General features: G+C 49.6%; 1 protein-coding gene across 9 annotated transcripts in view; it reads right to left on the bottom strand.

Moving 5' to 3' along the window:
* Positions 1-2,486: 2,486 nt before the first annotated feature.
* The window catches only part of SAMM50 (SAMM50 sorting and assembly machinery component), a gene marked incomplete at its 3' end in the record, with an annotated part of 28,768 nt that continues 5,950 nt past the window's right edge, over positions 2,487-25,304 (bottom strand). For 4 of the 9 annotated variants that reach the window (XM_081058160.1, XM_081058163.1, XM_081058167.1 and 1 more), the window contains 12 exons: positions 23,912-23,999; positions 21,652-21,758; positions 21,005-21,135; positions 20,697-20,784; positions 18,548-18,676; positions 17,931-18,002; positions 17,011-17,097; positions 13,050-13,120; positions 11,540-11,607; positions 7,313-7,459; positions 6,445-6,586; positions 2,487-2,695 (listed from right to left, as the gene is read on the bottom strand). In XM_081058160.1, coding sequence (XP_080914286.1) covers positions 2,650-2,695; positions 6,445-6,586; positions 7,313-7,459; positions 11,540-11,607; positions 13,050-13,120; positions 17,011-17,097; positions 17,931-18,002; positions 18,548-18,676; positions 20,697-20,784; positions 21,005-21,135; positions 21,652-21,758; positions 23,912-23,999 — 1,176 coding nt within the window. Of the gene's footprint in view, positions 2,696-6,440; positions 6,587-7,312; positions 7,460-11,500; positions 11,608-13,049; positions 13,121-17,010; positions 17,098-17,930; positions 18,003-18,547; positions 18,677-20,696; positions 20,785-21,004; positions 21,136-21,651; positions 21,759-23,911; positions 24,000-25,304 lie in introns of those variants that run through there. The other 5 variants (XM_081058159.1, XM_081058161.1, XM_081058164.1 and 2 more) reach the window with 2 other exon arrangements.

The raw sequence follows: 25,304 nt of genomic DNA on the forward strand, positions 1-25,304 counted from the left end.
CCTGTTCACTCATTGTATCTAATGCTCACCAACAGGCCAAACTGTCTACGGTGTTAGAAGCCCGTTGTTTGGGGCAGAAGTGTGGCTGATGGGCTGGTGGCCTGTCTCCACCAGCGTGGCCTGCTTGACTATCCTTTGTTCCAGTAACTGCAGCGTTTGGCAGAATAGCCTGCTCCCTCACTGGCCATCGGACTTGCAGACGGCAGCCGGCGCTCGAGGGGCTTGCGGCACAGCTCGGTGAGCACGCTGCCAACAAAACCACATTCAGTGGGTCATTCAGTGGGTGTACCAAAACCACCACAAGGTCAGGTAATGGAGGACGAGACGCAGTGTGGGTTTTTCTTCCATTAGCATTGTGAAAATTAGGTTCGCTCAGGTTAGTTTCCTTGTCACAAATGGAAGATGACTGAGCCCGCAGGTTTCCAGCAAGGGAATCGGCAGTGTTCTCCACGGGATAAAGGAGCTGGCTTCGTGGCCCATTTGGTGCAGAGTGAAGCTCAGGATGAATTCAGCTAATATCAAGCTCTGTTCCAGTCCTGAATGCTCAGGTTTTTAGAGAAAAATGGAGTAATATTAAGAGACGATGACTCACTGAGGCAGGGTGGTATTTTGCAGAGGAATTTCTTATGCTTTCCACGGCTCTATCACGTCTGAGGCTCTAAACATAGCAGCTCTGAAAAGTCACTTCCCACAACTGAACTTGCCAGCTTTCTGGCCTTTCATGGGAAGCGCTCTGTGAAGTACTTCTGGCCTGATGCTCACATCTGCCCACTAATCCCCCTGAGAGGGAACACACGCTAATCTTTACCCAGTGCCTCCACGGTTCTCACTTCCCCTTGTGAAGGAGCAGCCTGAGAAGTGCAAGGGACACACGTCCCAGCCACGTGGACATAGCCAGAGCCGGTGCTCTTCAGTGAAGGGGCCAAGCCAGCCACCAAGGTAACCTGGCCTTGCTTGATTAAACACGTACCTTTTAAAAACTGTTTTCTTCTTTGGAAGAACGGGTTCTCCACTGACACAGTAGATGAATTCTCAAAGGTCATGGTGTCTGAGACTCTTATTATATGGATTTTACTTTTCTTAATTTACAGAGTCTGAACTTGGCAGTGCTGCAGCATGGATGGGTTCCTTATTTTGCCAAAGGCATAAATGTGAAACTGGAAACAATAAACCAATTCAGGGGAAGAAAGTATATTTGCCCATGTTCCCAATTATTAAGAAAGGTAAAACTGTGTTTCTTCCTACATACGTTCTGCCTGTGATGCATGCAGGCAGTGATGGGGAGACAGCCCTCAGGGGCCTGACAGTTTGGCCCTGGACAGCGTGGGTCCTTGGACCAAGCTGCTCCTGAAACCCCAAGGTCATTGGCAAAAACACAAACAGGTCACGGGAGGACTGACAGTGATGGGACTCAGCCCAGCTTGGAGAGAGAAAAAATCCAATAGTAAAGGTTTTGCCAATGGACGAGATCTGCAACCCCGGACATCTTTATACGACACCATGTATGTAAGACTTCAAAGGAAGTTTAACTTTTGTGAAAAAAATTTTCCACATGTGATTAAGTATATCCCCAAAATACTACTTTTAACAGATATTAGATGTGTTGGGCAGAATAATGCCCGCTCCCCCCCAGCCCCCACAATGTCCACGTTCTAATTTCTGCAACCTGTGGATGTTATATAACATGGTGAGGGGAATTAAGGTTGCAGATAGAATTGAGGTTGCTAATCAGATGACCTTAAAACAAGGAGAGTGGCCTGGGCTGTCCAGGTGGGCCCAGTGTCATCACAGGGGCTGAAACAGCATAGAGAAGCAGAGGGCGCCTGGGAGATGCCATGTAGCTGGCTTTGAAAATACAAGACGGGCATCGGCCAAGGAATGTGGACGCCTCTGGAAGCTGGAAAAGGCCAGGAAACAGGTTCTCCTCCAGGACTTCCAGGAGCCATCCCTGCTGACACTTTGGTTTCAGCCCAGTGTGGACTTGTTACCTGCAGACAGCAAGAGGATTGTTCTGTGTTGCTTTAAGCCACCAGGTTTGTGGCAATTTGCCAGAGTGCAACGGGAACCTGGCACAGCAGTCTTTCTACTACTACTACTCTCTAGAGAATACATTTCCCCTCTTGGTCTCTGAGTCCTTAAGGTTACACAATTCTTTCTTCCATGCCACTCACACACTGAAATGACTCAAACACATGGTTCGTGACGGCGGCCCCGGCCATGACCCAGCCTATCAGGCCAGAAAGCATGCCCCCTACCAGTGGCTGGGGTTCCTCGGGACACTGCCAGATACTGGTCCATGGGAATCGAACCGCCACAAACAGGCTGGGGTGAAGAGGAATCTGGAGATTCCCTGACAGGACTTCCACCTGTGCAGGCACACGTGGAAGAACACACGGCGACTGAACCTCTCATCTCCTGCACATGGTCCTCAGGAGCCAGCGTGGGACACCCTGGTCGGGGAAAGCAAATCGTACCCACAATGCATCTGAGTATTTGTCTTTAAAATTTATTGACATGGGTCCCCACAGGACTGCGGTCAAAGAACCCCTCGAATCTGTTTCTGTGGAGAGGAAGTGTGTGGTACGGAGCGACTCATGGCTGCAAGTCCCAGAGCGTCTCCCGGAGGCGCTGGAGGACGTTCTGTGTCATCTACAGGAACCTTATCCCAGCTCCAAACTGGACGCCATCACATATCCTAAAAAAAGGGCAGAAAATCAATACTGTGGCCTGTTCCACTTGCCCACAGCGTGCACTTCTCAGAGCCTCTCACGCCCTCCCAGCAGAGATGGCCCTGTCGCGTTTCTGTCCCTGACTGTTCTCTCCCAGGATGCCAGCCTCACTGTCACCGCTCCCCAGAGACTGCAGCAGTAAGATGGGGTGACAGGATGCTGTTAGATCTTAGACAACGGAGCCACAATTGCCTCTGGCATAAAATTTAGCAAACATGTCAAAGCTGTTTCCATTCTTGTCAAAGGTCTGAAATCCTAATTACAGAGTGCCTGCCTGGATCACGGGGGGAATCTATGGATGATTTGCACACAAATAACCCCCTATCCAGCTAGTTGCTGAGTTTCAGAAAAGAGAAGATATTCTGGAAACATCACTCAAACTTCCCCATATTCCAATTTCAGTGCCGCACCCTGTGTGAAGGTGAACACGACACTCAAGGGCACCAGGCGGGCCCTGGACAGGGGACACTGTACACAATAAGCACTGGCTGCCACCGCCTCGGTCACAAAGCAGAACTGCGGTCCAGCCCAGGGGCCAGAAGGGCTCCCTTATGCTCTGGCCTTTAAATATCACACACAGCAGGCTTCTTCCTTCCAGGAGAAACCACATTTGAAATTAATCTCTGTAACATATTTTTCAAGTTTAACCTGGAGAGAGAAAGGCAAAGCTGAAGGGTGAATGCAGCCATTCTCTGGAAAGTTTACGTGCGAGTGGCCGAGGTCGGGACTTCTGGGAGCACACTGACCTCTAGTGGCCTCCAACTATAATGCAGCCACAGTGACCGCAGCCCCCTGGGGGAAGCTGCACCCCACCTTTTGGTCTGAAGGGCAGGAGCCCCGGAGCCTGCTGGCCGTGCCGCAAGTCACAAAGCCAGGGACTGACAGGGCAGGGGCTGGCAGCCCGCCTGTGTCCGCTACCACCAGCTAACGGAGGGCAGCCGTCCGCGTGTGAAACAGATAATAAAGCTACAACTGACAGCCCACATGCATCTCATTTTCTTCACAGTAAAACACGAGTTACAATGTATTTCCTTGTATAGTTTGGACTAACATTAAACAGTTAATATACAACAATTGCTCTCCATGGAAACAGCCTACGTATTGTCTGAGATAGGAAGTTAGTACAGAATTAGAGCTTGAACAAAAAGCTCGACCAAGGAGATCGGCAAGGATGAGAAAGGATTCCTATCTTTCCATAGCTAACAGCCAAGGTGCAGAAAAAGCCAGTGTGCGGATGAAAGTGGCAACGCAATCCCACGCCCGGAATCTCAGAAGCGTGCGGGAGGTGGCGGTGGGGCCTGTTGTCGGCCTGTGTTGGGGACAAAGGACAAACAGGAGCTCTGGCCTCTGCCGGGCCTGGCTCTGCCGCTGACCTGACTGTTAATACTGCTGAGTCTCGGTTTCCTCTGTTGTCAAAGGGGTCACACCGCTGCACACAGGGCCGCTGTGAGGCTGACATAATAAAATCAGGTGCTCAGCCTGGCATCCCACACGGCAAATGTTCAAGAAACACCAATGACCACCTTTCCTCCCTGAAACTGTAATCGCTCAGAAGCGACACTGAGTCGCCAGACCTTCCCTATCCCCGAGCGTCAGCCTCACTGCGATATGAGTTGGAAATGCAGCATCCGAGGCCGACCCCAGACCCAAGGAGTCGGGACCTGCCTGTCCCAGGATTCCAGGGAGTCAGAGGCACATTAGTTTTGAAAGCACGGGGGCCTGAGGACAGGCTCAGACAGCTTTGTCACATGTCTGACTTCTCTGCTGCTCCCTACAAAAATTCACCTCCCCCAACATTGACACCTGTGGTGGGAATATGGCTCTGCAGAAAGCAACTTGCTAAACTGGCCTCATTCACCCAAGATCATAAAGCTTTGGGGGATCCTTGCTAAAAACTTCTGTAAGGCACAAACCTTGCTCTAGAAAGAGTGCCCGTTTTTTCGCACTTCACTGTCTGTGAATCAGGACACAACCCCCATCTGTGGCACGTCTACAGTCAGCCAAGCGCAGCTGTACAGGCACAACGCCTGGGGGGAGGGGAAATGTCTTCTAAGGGAACCCTGTCTGTTTCCTACGTGAAGAGCTGGCCTTGGCGAGAACACCAGGAGCAACACCAACGTGAGAAACGACCGCCTGCTGACAACACGGCGGGCACTGCTCTAAGTGCTTCGTGTGTAACGATCCATTCAGTCCTCAAACCCACAAGGAGTCATGTCATTAGCACCCATTCTCTGGACATGAGAACGGAGACCCAGAGAGGTTACGTACCTCACCGCCGTCACACAGCCACCAGGTGGCCGAGCTGGGCTCCAAGCCCCGGCAGCTGGGCTCCGGCGCACACACACCCGGTGCGACCAGGCCCTGTTAGCTTTTGCGCTGTGTGCAGAACACGCAAGGTGTCGTCAGCGCTGCTGTTTGGGAGGCGCTGGAGGAAGGGCTCTGACACCCTGGGAGCCAGCGCTGCAGCTGGAATAGCCTTTCGGTGAGAGGGAAGAAGGGCAGAGTCTACTAACCGACAGCCACAGAGGACCTGGGTGAAGGCACCAACTGCACCTGAGCAAGCGCGTTTTATCCGAAGATTGCTAACATGGCTACCTTTACAAAGCGCCATCACCCACTATCCCGAAGTAGAAGACAGTGGGACTGAAACTGGTACACTGGTTCCCTAAACCAAGACAAACTACAGGCTTGAAACCCGGGCTATATGACTCAGCACCACTGTTCGGTGGCAACGTAAGTGTAGACAGAACACCAAAGAGAAAACAAATACAACCTAGAGTACTGCACGTACAAGCATGAGAATAGTAAGAGATAATATGAATGCGACGTTTGGGGGAATGTCTGTCTCTCCCCACCACCCCGCCTGCCAAAAACAATGTAATATTGAAGCCCTAACTCCCACCACGTGAGGTAATGAGGCTTAGATGAGGTTATGAAGGTGGGATTAGTGTCCTTGTAAGAAGAGACACCAGAGAGCGTGCTTGTTCTCTCTGCCATGTGAGGACACAGCGAGAAGGCAGCTACCTGCAAACCAGAAACCAAATCAGCCAGCAGCCTGACCTTGGACTTTCATCATTTACGCCACCCAGCCTGTAGTATTTTGTTATAGCGGCCTGAGCTGACTAATACATACTATAATGACAATACTTCTGGATTCCTTAACATTTATACAATGTATACCAAATAAGAAATGGGATTAATTTTGGTAACTGTAAGTGGCCTCATACTATATTCATCCATGTATTATTTAGCCAATCCTGTGAAGTAAAATGATTGGCGGAGGAAGGCCAGGATGACAGGTTCCTGTGTTGCCGAGAGAAGGCTCTGGAGAACAAGTCCTCTGCGGGCAGAACAGCGCTCTGCCCACTCCAGCACCTGAGCTCCTGGCTTGCGAAGTCCCCCACTGGCAACACCCCATTCTGTGTTCAGTCAGTGGGATCGTCCTCCAGCCAGACCTCAAGGAGCTTCCACTATTTGGCAACAATAAGTGCAAACAAACTGGGAGATGGGAGATGGGAACACCATTTTGTCCTCCAAACTAGACAGAGAAGAACTCAATGGAGGAAAATACATGTACTTTTCTTCTTTCGCTAACTCTTCAATTTCTCCTAAAATCTTGAATCTTAAAGGCCCCCGATGGAATGATTAACATGTCTAAAACAAAACAAAATTACGAGAAAGCGCACTGGAACTGTGGCGAACTCCCAGCACCTACCTGTCACCTGCCTGCACACCCATGGGGACGCAGTAGTTGAGTTCCAGCCGGGCGATGTTGCCGAGTCTGAGGACGATTCCAGCACCGTAAGACCAGCGGATGCACTCAGCCAGTTTACGAATATGAGCTTTGGGGCCCTCCCCTGAAAAGAGAAAAGAGGGTGTGACTCACAGAGTGCGCCCGTCATTTCAGAGCTGCCCTCAGGCAGGCCTGGTCCTCTCACTTGCTGTGTGCCCTTTTGGCAAATTTTAAAGCCAAGCCTAGATATTCAAGAATGCATGAAGTGGGATTAGGACCAAAATCAAGAGAGGGCTTGGGACCACACTTGTCACTGTCCCAGAAGCCGCCGAGCCTTCCCATTTCTCTGGGGCTGGCACAGTCTGTTCATTTTCCCAGAACGGCAGCTCCCCGTCCCGACCACCCAGGACGCCCCACTCCAAGCCTCGGTTGGAGGACCTTGTCTTCTGCGAGGTATCCCAGACACCTCTTCATGTCTCCCTGGCTGGATACGTCCGCCATGAGCCCCGTCTGGCCCTGAGCTCGAGGGCAGCACCAACCCATACTCCGCTCTGTGGCGTAAACCAGTAGCGGAGAGCAGGTGCTCGAGAAATGTTTGCTGAGTAAATGAATAAATAATTTTTTCTTTGCAAGACAATTTGATGATTCTTCATGCATGTGGCATCATTCATGCAACCAACAGCTTTATTCTGGGTGCTGTATCAGGTGTTATGCGAATTTTTTTCAGTAAGGCGTAGTCCCTAAATTGAAAGACTATGTAATCTAAAAACACAGACACCTGTTTGGGCTCTGAGCCTTTAAACATTAAGTCAGCTGTACCATAACAGTTTCCAAATAGTCCAAGTTTTACCATAGTTGAGGTTGCAGAGGTTCCCTGCGTTGAGGAAGAAGTGTGTTCTGAAAAGGTCCCCGAAGCCGCCCTGGCCTGGCCGGAAAGGCAGTGGGGTGTACAGGTGCAGGCCGCCGGCCCAGTACGCCTCTCCGCCCAGGTAGTCTCCTAATCGAGGAAGGGGCGCAGAACAACACACAGTCTTACAAACTTAAAGTCACATGACTGCCACACGATTTACACGAGCAGGAGGCATGCTGTGTACGACACGATGCTCAGGCCCTGAGCAGCTGCTCTCCTAACTCCTGATGCTGGTGGCTTCATTTCAAATAACCTTTCTTTTTCCCCGGGTTCATTTATACTTTGCCTTAACTTAAAAAAAAAAAAAAATGCTAGTGTAGTTTAGAAAAGAATGGAATCAGAAATTTATCGTATCTGTAAAATGCCTGAAATAAAAGTAAACTCATGGAAACCACTTTTTCTACAACTGCTGAAATGCAGATCCCTTCCACCTGGCAAAGGAAATGCGTTATTTTGCAAAAATTTCAAGACCACAATACAGACAGAAAAAAGCACCATGTGTCTTTGTCCTTTCTGGAAATGGCTTGGACATGTTATTAATCAAAACATACAGAGTGTCTACTACTCACTATGTGAGCAAACAGCATCCCAGCTCAGCGTCTACAAAGGGCCTCGCTGTTAAAGGTTCATGACCATTGGGCTTGACTGTCCACTGAGAATATACATACATATGCATGATTTCTGAAAAATGCTCCTGCCCATTCCATTTTAACTACAAACAGCGTAACATTACTGTGACAAAAAACAAACCCATAAACCCCTAAAATGTTTATATTTTGTTGCAAAGTACTATTTGTAAATTGTCTTAATGCTTTAATACAAAATGACAGACCATGAAACAGAAAAACGGATTGTCTCCAAGATTAACCTGGAGGAATGAACTGCTTATTTACTTAAAGATTCCAGAATCTCCAGTCCCTTTTATAGTGAAGTTCTAGAAGGAACAAGGAATAAACAAATCACATGAGGTTGACTGTATTTGCTTTTTGTTTCTCGGCAACTGCCTGTCTCTTTTTATTTGACCATAACAGTAATATACTCATTGTACGAAATCTGATAAACATAGGGAAGAGAAAAATAGAAAATCTCTAATTTCTACCATTCCAAAATAACCAGCTAACATTTTGGTGTCTTTTATCCAGTAAATTCTAATGAATATAAACAAGAAAATAAAATGTGAGTCATTTTATACATACAGCTTTCAGTCCTACCTTTTTTATTCAGTTTAATGTATTGTAAGCATTTTCCTCTACTACTTTATACTCTGTGAAAATGTGACTTTGATGCCTGAATCAGCATATATACATACTGTAATATAATTATCTATTCCTTGGCTACTGTCATATTGGTGTCTAATTTCTTAATAGTAAACATTAACCTGAGACGTTTCCTTGTACACACACATACTCAAAACCCTGAAGTATCACCTACAGGTAGAAAAGTACACACACCCTAAGTGTACAGCTCAATCATTTCCACATAGACACACCATATACCGTGTTTCCCCGAAAACAAGACCCACCCCGAAAATAAGCCCCAGTTAAGATCGTCAGCCAGATGGACACATTTAGTACGTTCTGACGATGTTCCAGAAGAAGACATGACTGTATGTGAATAAATGTAGATGGTTGTACATGAAAAAATGACGCATCCCCTGAACATACGCCCTAATGCGTCTTTGGAGCAAAAATTAATATAAGGCCCGGTCTTCTTTTGGGGAAACACGGTAATGAGCACCCAGGTGGACACACAGGCACATGCAGCCCCTGGAGCCACAGTCCCCTTTCTAATCACCACCCACCAGCCTCACCACGGGCAGCCACGGCCCTGCTGTCCCATTGCATAGGTCAGGTCAGTCTGTCCCCCACTTTCCATACATGGAATCAATAGTACACGTCCTCGGGGCTTGGCTCCTTTCTTGTACTTTGCTGCCATCGCTCGGCCAAGGATTGTGACTTGTTCATCCTCATTGCTGTGTAATATTCCAGTGTGAAGACACCACTGTAGATTTGCCTGCTCTATTGTCGAGGGGCATATGGGTTTCCAGTTTTCAGTTTGAGGCTATTATTAGAAGTCTTTGCACATATATATATTTTAGACTCTTGATACATATTACCAAATGTAATATGTAATATGAAATTGCTTTCATGAAAAGTTACAGCAATTTACATTCTTGCCCATAGAATCCTACCAATGGCCCATATGATAGTGAATTAAGGGGAATATCATTGTGTTTTAGTTTTCAGGCAAGTGCAAGACTCCTACACATGATTTACTCACTATATGATACATGCTTACAATGAAAAAATAAAACTATCCATAAATTGTAACTTTTCTAAAAAAAATGACATACTAATAAAGCATTCTACAAACAAGTGAAAATAGTCTCTATTTTATACAAAAATTTATGCATGGGGCTATCATTATTTATAATAACAAAATGGAAGCCACAAAGATATTAAAAAACAGAAAAATCAGGGTAGAATATTTTAAAATGGAATAATATACATCCATTTAAATGATGTTCTCGAAGTTGCTCATAACACGTGGAGACACCTGTCACAGCGTCAGTGCTGGAGAGGGTTCCAGGCAACGGGAGTTCTCACACTGCCTGAGGGCATACCTGAGCCCAGCTTTCGGAAGAGCAACTCAAAGTCTTAAAAATATTCAAAATCCTTTGATCTAGCAAGTCCACATCTATAACGTTACATAATAAAGTAAAACTTACAACTGAGCACAACGATTGAATTAGGCTACTGATTGATAATATTGTTTTATAATCCTAAGGGGAAAGAAAACAGTCTAAATGTCTAAAACTTGGGATTTGGTTTAAAAGACTGGAGTATGGCAGTAAGATGAAATATGTAGCCATTAAAAATAGCAGTTTTTCTCTCTCCGCTTCGTTGCTGGTGGGAATGCAAACTGGTACAGCCATTCTGGAAGGCGGTCTGCCGGTTTCTTACATGCAATCCAGCAACTGTGCTCCGTGGTATTTACCCAAGTAAACTGAAACTTATGTCCACACAAAAACCTACACACGAATGTTTATATCAGCTTTACGCCTAATTGCCCCAAACTAGGATGTCCTGAAACGAAGCTATCCTTCAATAGGTGAATGGACAAACTGTGGTATACTGGAATATTACTTATCACAGTATATGGAATATTATTTGGTGATAAAAAGATACGAGCAATCAAGCTATAAAAATTCTCAGAGGAAACTTAAACGTATGACACTCGTCAAAGGAGCCAGTCTGAAAAGGCCAAACACTGTATGAGTCCCACTCTATGACATTCTGGAAAAGGCAAAACTATGGAAACAGTAAAAAGGTCAGTGGCTGTAGGAATCGGGGCAGGGAGGGATGAGTAGGTGAACGGTGATTTTTAGGGTCCTGAAACTTCCATATGACACTATAATGGCAGTGTCACGCCACTATGCATTTGTCACACCCACTGCACTATACAACACTAAACCTGCACTGCGGATTTAGTCAGGAATAACGTATCGATATTGGCTCATCAATTGTGACCAGTGCACCACACAAATGCAGGCTGTTGGCAACAGAAGGCGCTATCGGACACATAGGAATTGTATTCCACTCCATTTTTCTGGAAGCCTAAACCTGGTTGGGGGAGGGGAGCGATCACTTTGTGAGGGGTGGAAATGTCTAACTATTACATTGTTTTGCACTCCTGAAACTAATAAAAAAACAGAAAAAAGTCTACTAATTTAAAAAATTGTACTATGTCAGTAAGATGAAATAAGCAGCCATTAAAAATGGACTTTTTCCTATAAAAATCTCCTTCATATGTTGTCACTGAGGGGTGGAAGGAGAAACAGGGTACAAAACAGTATACGAACAAAACAAAATGTGAGTATAAAGATACGTATGTCTAAACTACAAAACATTCGCACATGTCACCGCTGGGTAATGGGGTCACTGGTCTGGTCACTGTTGTGTTTTTCGCTTGGATATATTTTCTCATTTTTCTACAATCCCCTCAACAAATATTTTTCCGTGCCTGCGGTGTGGCAGGGGTTGTGTTAGGTGCTAATTCCACGGTGACATATGGACACCTATCATTGGGGCACTTAAACAAATACATGCTTCCAAAAGTGAGACGTGCCCCTAAGTTCCAGGCGGCGGTGCTGAGGGAGTGACAGACCTTCACTCTGCGGCCCGACACTGTGCATGCTGAAGCCGCGCACACTGGTCGGTCCCCCGAGGTAGAACCTGGAACAGAACAAACGGCAGACGTCAGAGGAAAGCCATCAGGTGAAAGTCCAGGTGACACAACGAGAGCGCAGAAAGCACTCAGGTCAGGCTCCCGTCCAGTGCTGGGTCTCGACGACACCTTCACATGGAGACACATTTCAGGAACGGGAAGCTGCACAGGGGCACGGTCAACCCATAAAAATCCGACCTCGTCCTTTTTAATACGTACCATTGTCTTCTCCGTAAGGGGTGTGTTCGAATTCAGTAATTTCCCTACTGGCCGTTTTAGAATTTTTGCTATTATTAGGTTGGTGTAAAAGTAATTGCGGTTTTTGCAATTATTTCTAACCTTTTAAACTGCAATTCTTTTTTTTTTATTAGTTTCAGGTGTACAAAACAATGTAATAGACATTTATCATAAACTGCAATTACTTTTGCACCAGCCTAATATCAACAATGCTACGATAGACATCCTGTACATAAATCTTTGTACACTTATGTATTTGTACATTAGATTTATAGAGGTGAAATTGTTAGGTCCCAGAGGTTAGAAATTAAGGAATTTTATACTCCCAAACAGCCAGTCCAAAAGGCTGAACTACTTTAAGCTCAAACAACATTTTAACTAACACTAGACTGAAGAAAGCAGTTCTTACCCTCAAGAACTCTAGTATTTTAAAGCAATAAGGACAACCCCACACCCTGCCGGCCAGAATAGAAATTGCTACCGGCTTTCTGAAAAGCAGGCTCAGGCAATCTTGTTTAGGCACCTTAATAAGGTTCACATGCTTTTGAGATGGTAATTCCACATTTAGGAATAAAAGAAAAGGAACAAAAATTATTTACAAAGTCACCATCTTCAAAGTCCTATTTATGTGCAAATAATGAAATGTTAAAATGCTGCTTATGAAAAATGTCTCAGGATTTGGGGAGTGATTTACTCTCTAATTTTTTCAAAACTTTTTTTAGAAGCTGGGAGTACACAAACCTGTACACAAAATACAGTATATCAACAATACAGATGTGTAGGTTAAGAGAGATGTGTATAACACAAATATGAATATACACACACGTACACACACACATCCACAAAAAACAGTAAAAGGAAGTAGTCCCAGATACTGACTCCACTTATCACGAAGCAGGATTTTTTCTTTTACTTCCTTAAGTGTTTCTTCATTTTTATGTTTTCGTAACATGTCTGAACTGTATTCTTTCATATTGAAAAGAGGACACAATTTTTTTAATATAATAAAGTTAACCCACCCCAAAAAAGGGCAAAAAATATTAAGTATGAGGTATGCTAGATATTTTGAAATTAGCTTAAGCACAAATATTAAAGTAAAATTTGAAATACTTGCCCTCTTCAATATACTTCTCTAAAATATCTTACAAGAAACCAATCGAGAAGAACCAAAAGGAAACACGTGCAAATGACCCAGTCCTTCATTAGGACTTACCTATCAGCAATACTTGATGGCTTATCACCAATGGGTACCAGCATTCCACCCCAGAGAGAGGTTGAAAAAACCTATTGAGATATAAAGAAGCAACTGCTTTCATTCTGCATTTCTTTCATTGCAATGAGCTTGAACAGAGAGAAAATGCACCCAGATTTGGCCACTGGCCACATGCTGAGTCTGTCATGTGCAGAGCACTGGGTGGGTGACAGGGCCACTGAACACCTGGCTGGGACAGAAGGACAGTGCAAAGGATTTTGTGGATATTTGAAAATCTTGCAACTCCAAATTTCAAATAAAGACACACCAAACACAAACCAGAAACAAGCCAAACCCCTGGCAGGGTATGGCTTCCATTCCGAAACAGGGCAGCTCCCTCTTCTATGAGAAGCCAAGCCCAGTGGGACCAGCTGTGGCCTGATGGGGGAGGGGGCCTGGGCAAAGGATTCTGCATCTGCTCGGGCTCTTTGATTTGGCTTCAAACCGATGGAGGACTAAGGGCATACGGCAGGGTGTCCCAGCTGCAGCCCGCGGGCCAACTGCGGCCCACAATCCATTTTTAATTGGCCCGCAGCAAATTCCAAAAATATACTTAGTTTACTTAAATAAACCAGGTGAGGCAATACGTACTTCACCTCGAGTGAGTGGCCCGGCTGTTTGTGTATTTTACTGCATATGGCCCTTGGTAAAAAACGTTGAAAAAAGTTTGGACACCCCTGGCATACGGCATTTCAGGTGTGAAAGGAGACAGAGGTTACAATACTCCAACAATTAAAAAATGCGGAGACACAGCTTCCAATCCAACCCTCAGGAACCGAGCCCCTCTCTAACAGGTCAGGGGCAGTGACCTAATCTTAGATCACAGATGGAGCTTCACGCCTAACCGTACCCCCCAGTGGCCAAACCGTACCCCCCAGTGCTTAAACCACAGCGAGCTCTCTGGGCTCATCTCACCGTGTCTTCATCACAGTGCACCCCCATATCTCCTGAGCATGCTTCCACGTTTTTTGCTCATCTCGTGTCCTCTCTCTGACTTGCAAATTCCTATGTCCTTTGAAGCTGCTGAGATATCTCTTTTTTAGAAGCTTCAGTAGGAAGGCTTACAGATGAAAACTGGGGCAGCGAGTGGGCAGAGCGGACCAAACTGAACCTTCTATTCTGATAAATTCAGCTATTTGTTCAACAACATTTAGGAAACACCGACTTAGAGCCTGGGGGTGTGACAGATGCTACAGGATAAAGCGAGGGCCCAGAGTGCTCTGGGAGAGCGCTCCGCTCACCCACCTCACACCGTTTTGGATGGACCAAGAAGGGAACCACAGAGCAGGCCCGCCCTCCTCTGGCTTTGAGTGCCTTGGCGGGACTGGCGGGGCCCACAGGGCTCACATGTCACAGTAAGATGGCCTTGATGCCGCCCTCAGCAGGACGGAAGAGGAGGGCGTGAGAGCTGCTTCCCTTGGCAAACCCGCCTGCCTAACCGTCACAACTCACCTTTCTGCAATGCAGCCTGACCTCTCCCCTCACCTCGACTCACCACCTCACTGCCAGCTGAACACCTGCATTGGGCCCTGTCGCCCCCCTGGTTTCCAACCCTGTAAACGGCACCTCGGTTCTCCAGACGCTGAGGCGCAAACACCTGCGTCACTCACACCTGCTGCTCCCAACCCCCTCACGGCTGCGGCATCAGCTCTGCCTACACGCTGCACCCCCCCCCCCCACACACACACGCGTGATCACCGCCCACTGCTAGTCCACGGCTCCCAGCCCTCCCGGCCAGGCCGCAGGTGCCCCACTGGTCTCCTGAGGCCCTCGCTGCCCCTCCGTCTGCTCTCCACACGGCTCCTAGAGCGACCTTCTCAAACAGGTGCCACACCCCATCAGGCTCTGCTCAGGGGTTCCCATGGCTGCCCCCCAAGGCCCTCTAACGGCTGGCCCAGCCTCTGCCCTCACTGCTCTCCCTCCTCCTCATTCTGCCGGGTCACAGCAGCCCGGGTGGTCCTGGAACAGGCCGGGGCTCCTGCCCGGATGGCTGAGGGCTGGCTCTCTCGCTTTGCTCTGGGCTGGGGCAGACGCTGCCTCATCAAACACCTTCCCTGGTTATTTCTCTCAAATAGACAGCACCCGCTTCGGGCCACTTCCTGTCCCTTTGCTGTTTCATTGTTCTTCATTAACACTTCCACCTGCTAAATGCTGTACCCATGTATCTGCTTGTGCCTTTCCCTTCACTAGACAGTGAGAGAGCACGAATTGCGTTTTATTTACTAAAGTAAGTTTAGTGTCCAGATAGGGCCTGGTAGCTGGTATACACGTGATGAGTGGGAGGCGGGTGGATGATGGGAGACACCTGGAGATAAGCACCGAACTATAGGCACGTAGAGGAGGAGCCCACCTGGGTCTGGGAGGGCAGAGAAGGCCTGCAGGAGACACACCTGCACTAAGGTCTTAAAGCCAGGCAGCAGGAGGCCAAGTGAACCGCTGAGAAAAGGCGCAGGATGAAAGACAAGTGCCTGGAAGTAAGGGGGAGCCCAGCCCTTTTGGGAAGCAAGCAGTTTGGCAGAGCTGAAGCCCAGGGAGAGGGGGCAGAGACAGGATCCAGGCCGCGAGCGCAGTGCCAGGAGCACACACCAGACGCAGGAGCACGTTGTAAGGTCTGCATTTCAGAGACTCTAATATGCCTGCAGCGTGGACACGGGAGAAGGGAAGGGGAAGGGAAAGGGTGGGCAGGCTCACCAGAAAGTGACATCACTGCCACGGTGAGAAAGAGTAGCAGGGAGACGAGTAACAGTGCAGGGGAAGAAGAGACAGGGCCTGCTGCTGGGGGCTTTGAGGGTGACGACTCAGAGCAGCCAGCAAGAAGGTCAAGGGCAGCGGGGAGAACAGCCGTGCACGTCGGGGGGGGGGCGTGTCACAGATTCCAGGAGGGCAGAGTTTGGACATGTTGAACTTGAAGTGTCCGTAAGGAACAGAGTCGGAAGTGCAGTAGCACGTGAATCGGGGCCCCAGAGAGCCAGACGTGCTCTGGGGGACCCTAGCACAGAGATGGCAGCCGCAGCCACAGAGTGGGCGAGCTCCTGCAGGGAGCCCAGGAGGCCTCCGTGAGAATCTGGGCAGACAGTCACAGGCGGAAGTGCAGCAAGCTGTGCAAGGCCCCAAGGCAGGGGGCTGAGGCTGGAAGCACAGGGGTCACGAAGGGGCCAGAGGACAGTGTCAGGGCCGTTGGGGGTGTGGGGGGACCAAAGGAGCTCACGCACAGAACTGGATGACAGGGGCCCTTGGGAAGAGCAGTGGAGGGAAAAGCAGGAGCCACATTCAAAGTGCAGAGTCTGGGCATGAGCGGGAGCGGTGACAATGACCTCAGGATCAGCTGTCTAGAAGTAGGTTCATGTGCCGTTTCATTAAAACACAGCCCTCTCCTCCAAGTCTGAAGGAAGCAAAGGGCTCAGGCAGCCGCGCTGTCCCCAGCCACCTGGTCGCTGGGAAACGGGACATAAGCCAGGGTCTCCTCTGCCTCGGTTAGAATCCGGTCACTTACTCCTCACTCCTGAGTGAGTCAGCAGAAACTATACCGAACTGGATGAAAAATGTGGACAAATTCTTGGTAGCGCCCAGAGCCCTGGAGACCCAGCCAACTAAGGGGACAGCTCCAAATTGTACAGACATGACCTGAGAAGAGAGAGGCGGCGGCTTTCCTCCGGCCTCAGTCCCAGCTCCTTGGCGGCCCCAGCAAGGGGCGCTCTGAAGGTCCCAGGTGAAACGACTGATAGATTCCTTGTAAGAGAACAATAACCACCACACCCCAGAGAGCCTTCAGTTCTGGCAAAGTTTGAAAGATCAAACACCTCAGCGTTGGGCCTTCATGCCCTGGCTCCCACCACAGTGTTTCCGGTGCTCGGAGCTCAGAACGGAGATTCCCAAACGAGGGATAAAAATACAGGTGACGACCTTCTGGCTAGATACTCACTGAATCGAACAGGAGTTGTTTATTCAACTGCAGCTCAAAATCTTCTTTGACGAAGCTCACGTCACCTCCAGTGTAGCCGGCCAGCTCCTGTGGGAAGAATCCACAGGTCCGAGTGGAGCAGACTCACTACCCAGGTTACCGAACGACACCACTGCAATTACCATGTAATTTGGCGGTTTTGTATTTGTAGAAAGGGAACAGCCCACTTCGGTCTACTAGAAGCTGTGTCTTACTTGTTCTAGACGGTCCAAGGGGACTGAGAGCCACAGAATCATGAAACACACTGGGTGACTACGGAGTGTGTGAGCCCTGAGAGAGAAACCCACTGGCCACATGAACGCTGTATTGTAGAGCGTGTAATGGATGATATGGCTTGTCTGGCTTAATCAGTGCTTGGACCAAAAAAAACCAAACAAACCCAAGAAGCCAATCTTTTACAATTTGGCATATTTCATACAAAAATCTGAGTTCTAGCAGCTCCTCTGAAACTGACGATGAGGCACCCTGAGCGTCAGGCCGCACGCAGCTGGCCGACCTCTCACCCTGATCTCCCCGGCCTGGGCCTGCCCTGTGGTGTCCCTACTGGGAACTTATTCTCACCAAATCACAACTTTCCTCCCGGCCATTTCAGTGACACAGCCAAGGCGGCCAGACCCTTCTGCCTCCACAGAGCACCAGTAGCACGTGAATGTGGGGCCCAGGACGAGAGCCAGACATGCTCTGTGGAGGCAGAAGACTCAGCTACAGAGAGCAACTCTGGGCAGGACCCCCGAGGGTGGACTGACGCCCTTGCAGGCCATTCTGGAAAGATTTTTACAGCGAAAGGAAAACGTTCGGTACTGAAAGTGACTACTCTGCACGACTCCCTGCCCCCAGAGTGACTCTGGGGGCGTGTGCAGAGGTCGAGGGGAGGAAAGTACCTGGTTAACTTTCAGCAAAGCGCCTCTTCTGGGCAGGATGGAAGAGTTCCGGGAGTCGATGACCATGGCGTGCTGGAAGACACGTGCATCGGGGGGTTCACTTGCAACAGGTCTACAGAGCGACGGCTAGCACTCACTGAGCAGCCTGGACGCCGGGCCTGCCCCCAGCACTTCCCAGCCGGACATCACTTCCCCCTTAGGGAGACCCTGTGAGGAAGGCACTATCGTCCTTCCCGTGCGTCAGTGGAGGGACTGAGAGGCTGGAACACACAACCCTCGCTCGCAAGGCGGGAGGTTACGACGGGCACTGGGTTCGTTCTCTCAAGCAGCCCCACGCCCTGGCCAAAGTCAGCGGAGCCAGCTTTCCACTCAAATGGCACGGTCAGCTCTTAGGCACACCTTTTCCCGTGATCACTCATGTTAGAGAAAAACGCCATGCGGTCATGTCCCTCATTGTGCAGATTCCCTCAGTGACCGGGGGTGGGGGGGCACCCTTTTAGTCTGAGCCCCACGTGCTTCACTCTTCCACCCGTCCCAAAGTCGTCTGGGACTGTTTCCCCATGCACAGCTCGGCCACAGCACGACATCTAAACACTCACTCAAACAGAAGTCCTTACCGAAAGAGATGATTTCAGTGAGTGGCCACTTTCTTGGCGGACGGCAAAAGACGCTGTCCTGGCGAGGCAGCCCAGCTCCCGCCACACACCTTCCCACTTGAGCGTGTGGCTGGTCTTCCATATGGGAAACTGCAAGTACACACGGGGAATGCTAAATCTTCCAGTGCCTCCTTGGAACGAGGCATCGTTAAATTATGAACTAATGACATCCCTAAATACTTTATGAACAATGATGGACAGGAGGGAGAAAGAGAAGAAGGGGAAGGAAAGAATAGGAACAAGGTGGGAAGGAGAAGGGGAGAAAGCTTGATCAAAGGAAACTCTGTCCCAAATGGCAGGACTGTGTTAGGGTGAGGAGACAGGGTCATTTGTCTGAAAGCTGCAAGCGACTTGGTAACTGACAGGTTTCCTTTCCATCCCTAGGAGAGTCTGGCACACATCCCACTGGGTCCTGTCAACCTCTTATCTGAAGCCGATGCCCCACCTCAGCTCCCGCAAGAAGAACAAGGAGACAAAGTCCATGTGAGTGACGAGCATCCTGCCTGCGGCCACAGGCCTGAGCCCAGGGAACTCTGGGGCCCACGCATGTGGGACCTGCCTTTGGCCTGACCCTTTCCCCAAAGCCGGGACAGCCTGAATTAGATCTCTATCTCGGAGAAACGCCCATGTTGTCTCTGAACAGTAAACGATCTCATCTGGTGGCCTCGGGAAGGGCAGTGACGGTGCCGCTCTCACGAGGACGCCAGGTCACTTGACAGTCCCAGCGTGAGCCCCACACTGCACACCCTCTGGAGCCCTCATGCCTGCTCAGGCCTGGACGCCCACCCGGATTCAGGGTGAGAACTTGGGGGCACCCACCTCAATGCGCTTACTTATCAAGCCCCCACAAGGCACTGAGCCAGGCGTTGGGGGAACAGGTGACAGAGGGGAGCCTTGTTCACCTGCCACTTCTGCACTCGGGCTGCCTGAGATACAGCACTTTCCCAGACACCTGCAGAAGGTGCAGAGCTGACCTATGCCATTTCCACCTTCTTTATAAGGCAGCTCTTCAGGCGAGAAACACAGTGGCTCAGAGGACACTCATCTCCCACCTCTGGATTTACGGTCAGGAGGATGAGGCAGGGGCCAGATGGGAGAAGGATGGGGGAAACCAGCTGGAGGACGGGGGCTGGGGAGAGCAGGGTCTGCTGCGGTGCCCCCTTCTGCATCCTCAGCAAGGGCAGGTGTCTGAGAGCTACTCCCTTCAAACCAGGAAAGGCGGCCCTGTGGAGAGTGGAACGTGAAGGGCAGGTGCTCCCGTCCACGGCCTGAAGTCTGTCCACCCGGGCTACCCGACAGCGCTCAGTTTCCCGACCTTGGTCTGCAGGGATAAGACGCAGGAGTGGCCAGCGTATGTCAAGCACCCACAGGTGCCATGTCAAGCCCGGGCAGTGATTACAAGGCTTCAGCGTGGTTCTCAGACCAGAATGGACCAGGGGTGGGGGTGGCAGTGGGGTGGGGTGAAAAGCGTTTCCTGGCCCCATTCCCAGAGATGCTGATTCAGCAGTGCAGGTGGGGCCCATGAATTTGTATTTCTGATGAGGCTGCTGGTCTGAGGACCACAGCGGGGAAGTACTTTCATTAACTAAACCTTAGAATAGGAGGAGAGGAGTAGGGACCTATGTGGAGAGGTAAGAAAAAGAGTGGGTTCACCGTGAAGCCAAACACGGCCAAATGACAGTAATTCTATTTGCAGCCTTCAGCCAGATCCTGCTGGAAGTGACCGTAAGTGTAACCCAATGACGAAAGCTGTCATTAAACTGAAGTGCCTCTGCTGGCCATCAGAAGCTATCACTCTCAGCACACGAGGAAAGACAAACAGATGGAGTCACAGGAAGTCGGGAGCACAGGAGAAATCTGGCCAAGTCCGAGAAGCGGCCACCGTGGCCACTGGCCACTTTGGCCCTGGCAGTGGGCCCTCGGCCTGGAGGCCTGACAACAGGTCAAAGAACTGACAGTGGCCCCGGCCACTGCGCCCACCACTCCAAGTGCCAGACCCCGGCCAAGTCTGTACTGCGCTTGCCCAGCCCCCTCTGTCTTTGGGAATCCATTACACAGGAGCTTTGTTTTCCCTCGAGTGCACAAAGGGAATGAGGGAAATGCCACTTACACTGTACTCGGCTGACACACCTCTGTCCGTCTCCCGAAGTGAGCTCCAAGGGAACTGTCCGGTGACTTTATATACGTTTACGGAGAAACTAGGAGACAATGGGACAGAGCTGTAAAAGCTGAAACAGGAACGACAACTTGCACACATTTAAATCAACAGATTTAAAAACAGTCCTGGGGTTCATCTGACGAGGAAATCTACAGCAGGTAACACCGCAGAAGCGTCAGCTGAGTCTGTGCGGTTTCTTTTCCCAAACAAGCCACCTCTCTTAACTGTAAACCAGGCCAATGATCTGTTTGGCTTCCTACTTTCTCTCGAAGTTTCCAGGTTGTGGTTTGAAGAAGGACAGACCATAGGAAGTTTCTTTTGTTCCATAGGAAAACTGAAATGTCACTTTTTCTGCACGACCTAGCAGATTAGGGAGTTTGAGTCCCAGTACCTAGGAGGAGAAGAAAAACAGGGGGGTTTAAACTGACGGAATGACAACTTGAAAGAAAAACCATGCTAGCTAAGGGGCCCTAATAAAAACAGGAGGAAACGTGGACTACACATCTGGCAGGGATCGTGGCTTTTACTCCTTAAAGCACGCCTTTGCTGATGCACACGCCCTCCGCACCCACCTGACTAATTTGAACCATTGCCTAAACTTGGGAACCTGACTGTGAGGCTCAGGGAAATCAATTCTGTGCGTTTGGGGGAAACTGAACAAGAAACTAAATATAAACATTGCCAAATCAGTCCTAATTCACTACTGATGTTAATACTGCTTTCTAACAATCCAAAACAGTGCGCTCGGCCCCAGGAAGGCGAATGAGAAGCCACGGGTTATCCTACAAAGAAAGATGAAGGTGTGTGACGGGGTTTTGAGGCTACCATCCATTTCTAGCACACAGTCGCATTTTAAAAGCTCAAAACTGGAAATCCCACTGTGCGGCAGGCGAGGGCTGAGTCGTACCATGCTGCCCTCATTGTTCCCGACCATGGTGTTGTAACTGCCCGTCAGTCGCCTCAGCTCAGTTACTTCAAAGGTAACGTCCAGCCCGTTAGGAAGCGCGTCATCACCTGGGTGAGTAAAACACATTCAAGGATAAGCCAACCAGGAGAGGGAGTCGTATGTTAGGTCCTACTGTTGAAAAAGACAAAGAAGCCGTCTGAATGCTTGGTTTATTTGGAAATTGCACCCTCTATTTGAAACTTCCAGAACTGCTACACAAAATCACAACACACCTCTGCACCAAAAAACCCGTGTCTGGCTTCTGCGGTAGAAGATATTAAAAAACTGACATTTTGCCCCAGGGAGGTAAGTCTGACAGCACCAGTCACTTCGGCACACATTATTTGCTGAAGGCATTTGTTCTCCTGAGAGGGAGGGCCCTGAAAAGCCTCAGACATGAACATGTGGAATGTGTGTGACAAGAGGGATTCTAGTAGCCCCGAAAGAGAAGCAACACGTGCGATCCACGGGTAAGAGGGGATTATTTTTGTCCCCCCTCAAGCAAGGGGTGCGGTGCCTGCGGGATTAGTGTCTGAACTGCATGCAGCTGCCCCGTGACCTACCCAGGGCCCTGGGGGCGTCTCACAGGAAGGAAGGAGCTCATTCTGCCCCTGGATGGAAAAGAGAGGTCAAGCTTCCAGATACTGACTCCATTGGTCAGGGTGCAGTCTCGGCACCATTTTACTTATTTATTTATTTAAATTAATAGACCTTATTGTTCAGAGCGGCTTTAGATTTATAGAAAAACTGAGCACAAAGTACAGAGTCCCCAGGTACGCCTTCCTACCTCCTCACACACATTCCCCCCCTTACTAACAACTTGCACTAGCGTGGCGTAATGTTTATTCCAACTGAGGAACCAACAGCGAGACGCTGCCATTAATTCAAGGGCGGTTTGCAGCAGGGTTCACTCTTGGTGCTGCACATTCTAGGGTGTGACAAGTGGATACAGTCGGGTCCCCAACACTAGGGAATTCTATAGAATAGTCAGGCTGCCCCAAACCATTTTCCAGGGTGGAGAAGTCTGCCCGCGGTGGACCAGCTGCCCACACACTCGCCATATTTACAACAGACAGGGGCGCTAAATGCCACCGACAAGACGTGCCGCCATGAAAAGTACTCCAGAGTCCTGGCAAGCCCACGTGTCACTCGTTTGACCTGGGGCAAGTTATTAAGCATCTCCTGGCTTGTGTTCTTAGCAGAAAATGATTCTTTCTGAAACAATGATAGTGGGGCTTGACCAGGATTTTGTGACGATTCAGCAGGATTAGGATGTAAGCCCTTATGCAGAGCGCAGCACCGGTACGACCATCAAGACCACAAACGATGGTGTAGAAACAGCCAGCTGTCTCCCACGTCTTTCCTCCCCATTTAGTCCAGCGGTCACCTGGGGTCGTTACATATCCAGGGATTGCTGGCCCCACCCCAGTTTCTGCTTCGGGTGAACGTGCATTTCTACCAAGTTCCCAGGTGGGAGCCGTGCTGGTGGGTAGAGACCACACTTGGAGAACCACTGCCCCAATCCAAAGTGAATCTGTAAGTCTTAGTGGGGTGGAAGTCAGACTTTATTTCCCAGCCTCTCCCACACTAGGTGTGGCCACGTGAGTAAGTCCTGGCCAGTGGGATGGACGGGAGTGCTACGTGCGACACCTGGGACAGGTGCTTAAAGGGAGGGGTGTGCCCTTCACCCGCTTTCCCTCCTTCCTGATGATGGAATGAGAAATGTGGGCGCTGGAATGGTGTTCAGACACCACAGGAACCACGTGACCCTAGGGATGATGAAATGACAAAACACCGTGGGAAAATCACACCAGCCCAGGTGACCTCAAGGACAGAGCTACAACACCAGCCCCAGATGGTGTCCCATAGCAAACAAGCAAATAAACACAAACAAAAACTGAATTCTGATTCCAGGCGCCCTCCTCTTCCCAAAGCAAACAATGGGATGGAGTCTGCACGAGCCTATTCGGACACCTGCTGGGCAATCCCGAATGATGCCCGGCTCCCTCTTCCAGGCTCCTTCTCAGACCCCTGGTACCTTACCCATCCCTGCGCAGCCTGACACACAAATCCAGTTACGCCCCTGACCCCGCTAACGACCAAGCCCTGTCTGTTTGATAAACCTCCAGGGCTACCTATGCCCGGCCGCACCAATGGCTGTTGTGATCCTGGCGGATGCACGGAATGGGACATCACAGGGACACCACACCACAGGGAGTACCTTGACACGTATCGATCAAAACATCCACTTGTCTAAATATTCCCAGACGAAGCAGTTTTTCACGGGCTTCGTGAGATTTCCGCATTACCTAGGAGAGAGAAAGAGAGGACGTGTCCCTCAGACATACAGAAGCATGAACAGTTGTGCGGCCAGGCTGGTGGGTCACCACCTGGCGCTCGCTGGTCGTGAGAAGAGAGGGCCACTAAGACCGGGCACATGAAAGAAGGGACAAAGCACTTCAAGGAGCAAAAAGAGTCCTGTTCAGAAGTGCAGAACCAAGCCGAGGGCAGAAAGCAGACTGCACAGTATAACCCCTTTTGTATAAACGAACAAAAAGAATTAAAATGCACACAAGGAAGGGTTTTCCAGGAAGGGAATGGCAACCACGACCTAGTTAATAATGGTTCTGTCTGGTCAAAGGAGCCGTCCGTGTGTGCGCGCACGTGTGCCTTTTTAAGTTGTCTGAATTTTCTAACCACTGTTCTGCTTTATTTCCCTTTTCAATGTCAACAGCAGTCCTCTCTGCTGCCAAGAGTCCTTCCTGCTGGAGGGAAAAGTGGAAGTAGAAGGTAGGGTCGGAAAAGTAGACTGGGAAAGGACAGTGTAGAAAAAGCAAAGCTGAGACTTCGTCCTGCAGGAAAAAGGGGAGTAGAGGTCTCAGCAGGGGAGACATAGGATGGAATACGTGTAGATGAACAAAGAGGAAGGAGACACCTGGAGACAGCGGGACGCAGCGGGGGAATTAAACCCGGGAGCAGGGAAGGAGGCTGGTGGAGCACAGGTCCCAGAGCTGGAGGGGAGGACAGGCTCTATGCACATTTCATAGGCAGGAGCCCAGGACAGTCATTGACTGGACAGAGGACATGAGGAGAGAGGGGGCTGTGAAAACGTTCAGGTCTGGGCTTAGCATTTCTTGGCGCCATTCGAGGAGTCAGAGAGAGAGAGAGACGGTAGGACAGGCAGGGTGTGTGTGGGAAGAGACGACGAGCTGAGTTCAGTTTTCAGCCACGTAGGGTTAGAAATGTTTGTGGCAACTCCACGCAGAAATGCTCGGTGGGCAGTTGCACATTCAGGGATAAAGCTCAACCAGAGGCTGGGAAGCCCTCGATACGGGGGCTGCAGCTGAAACCGGGAGTGTGGATGAGACCACCCACGAGACTGGCCCTCGGGGAAAAGCAGCACTTAACGGTGGTTTAACGGTTGTCACAGGAAAAAGCAGCTGACAATGAGGCCTAAAAGGAATGTGATGAGAGCTGGGAAGCAGCCCGGGAGAGAGTGGGCTTCATGGGAACCAAGGGAAGGGCAATGTCAAGAAAGAGGGAGGATATGAAAAATCCCAAAGACCACAACGCAACAAAATATATTCGACCTCAGTGACAGTTGTCATTTTTAA

The sequence above is a fragment of the Rhinolophus hipposideros genome, assembly GCF_964194185.1.
Source record: "Rhinolophus hipposideros genome assembly, chromosome: 9".
Classification (NCBI taxonomy): Eukaryota; Metazoa; Chordata; class Mammalia; order Chiroptera; family Rhinolophidae; genus Rhinolophus; species Rhinolophus hipposideros.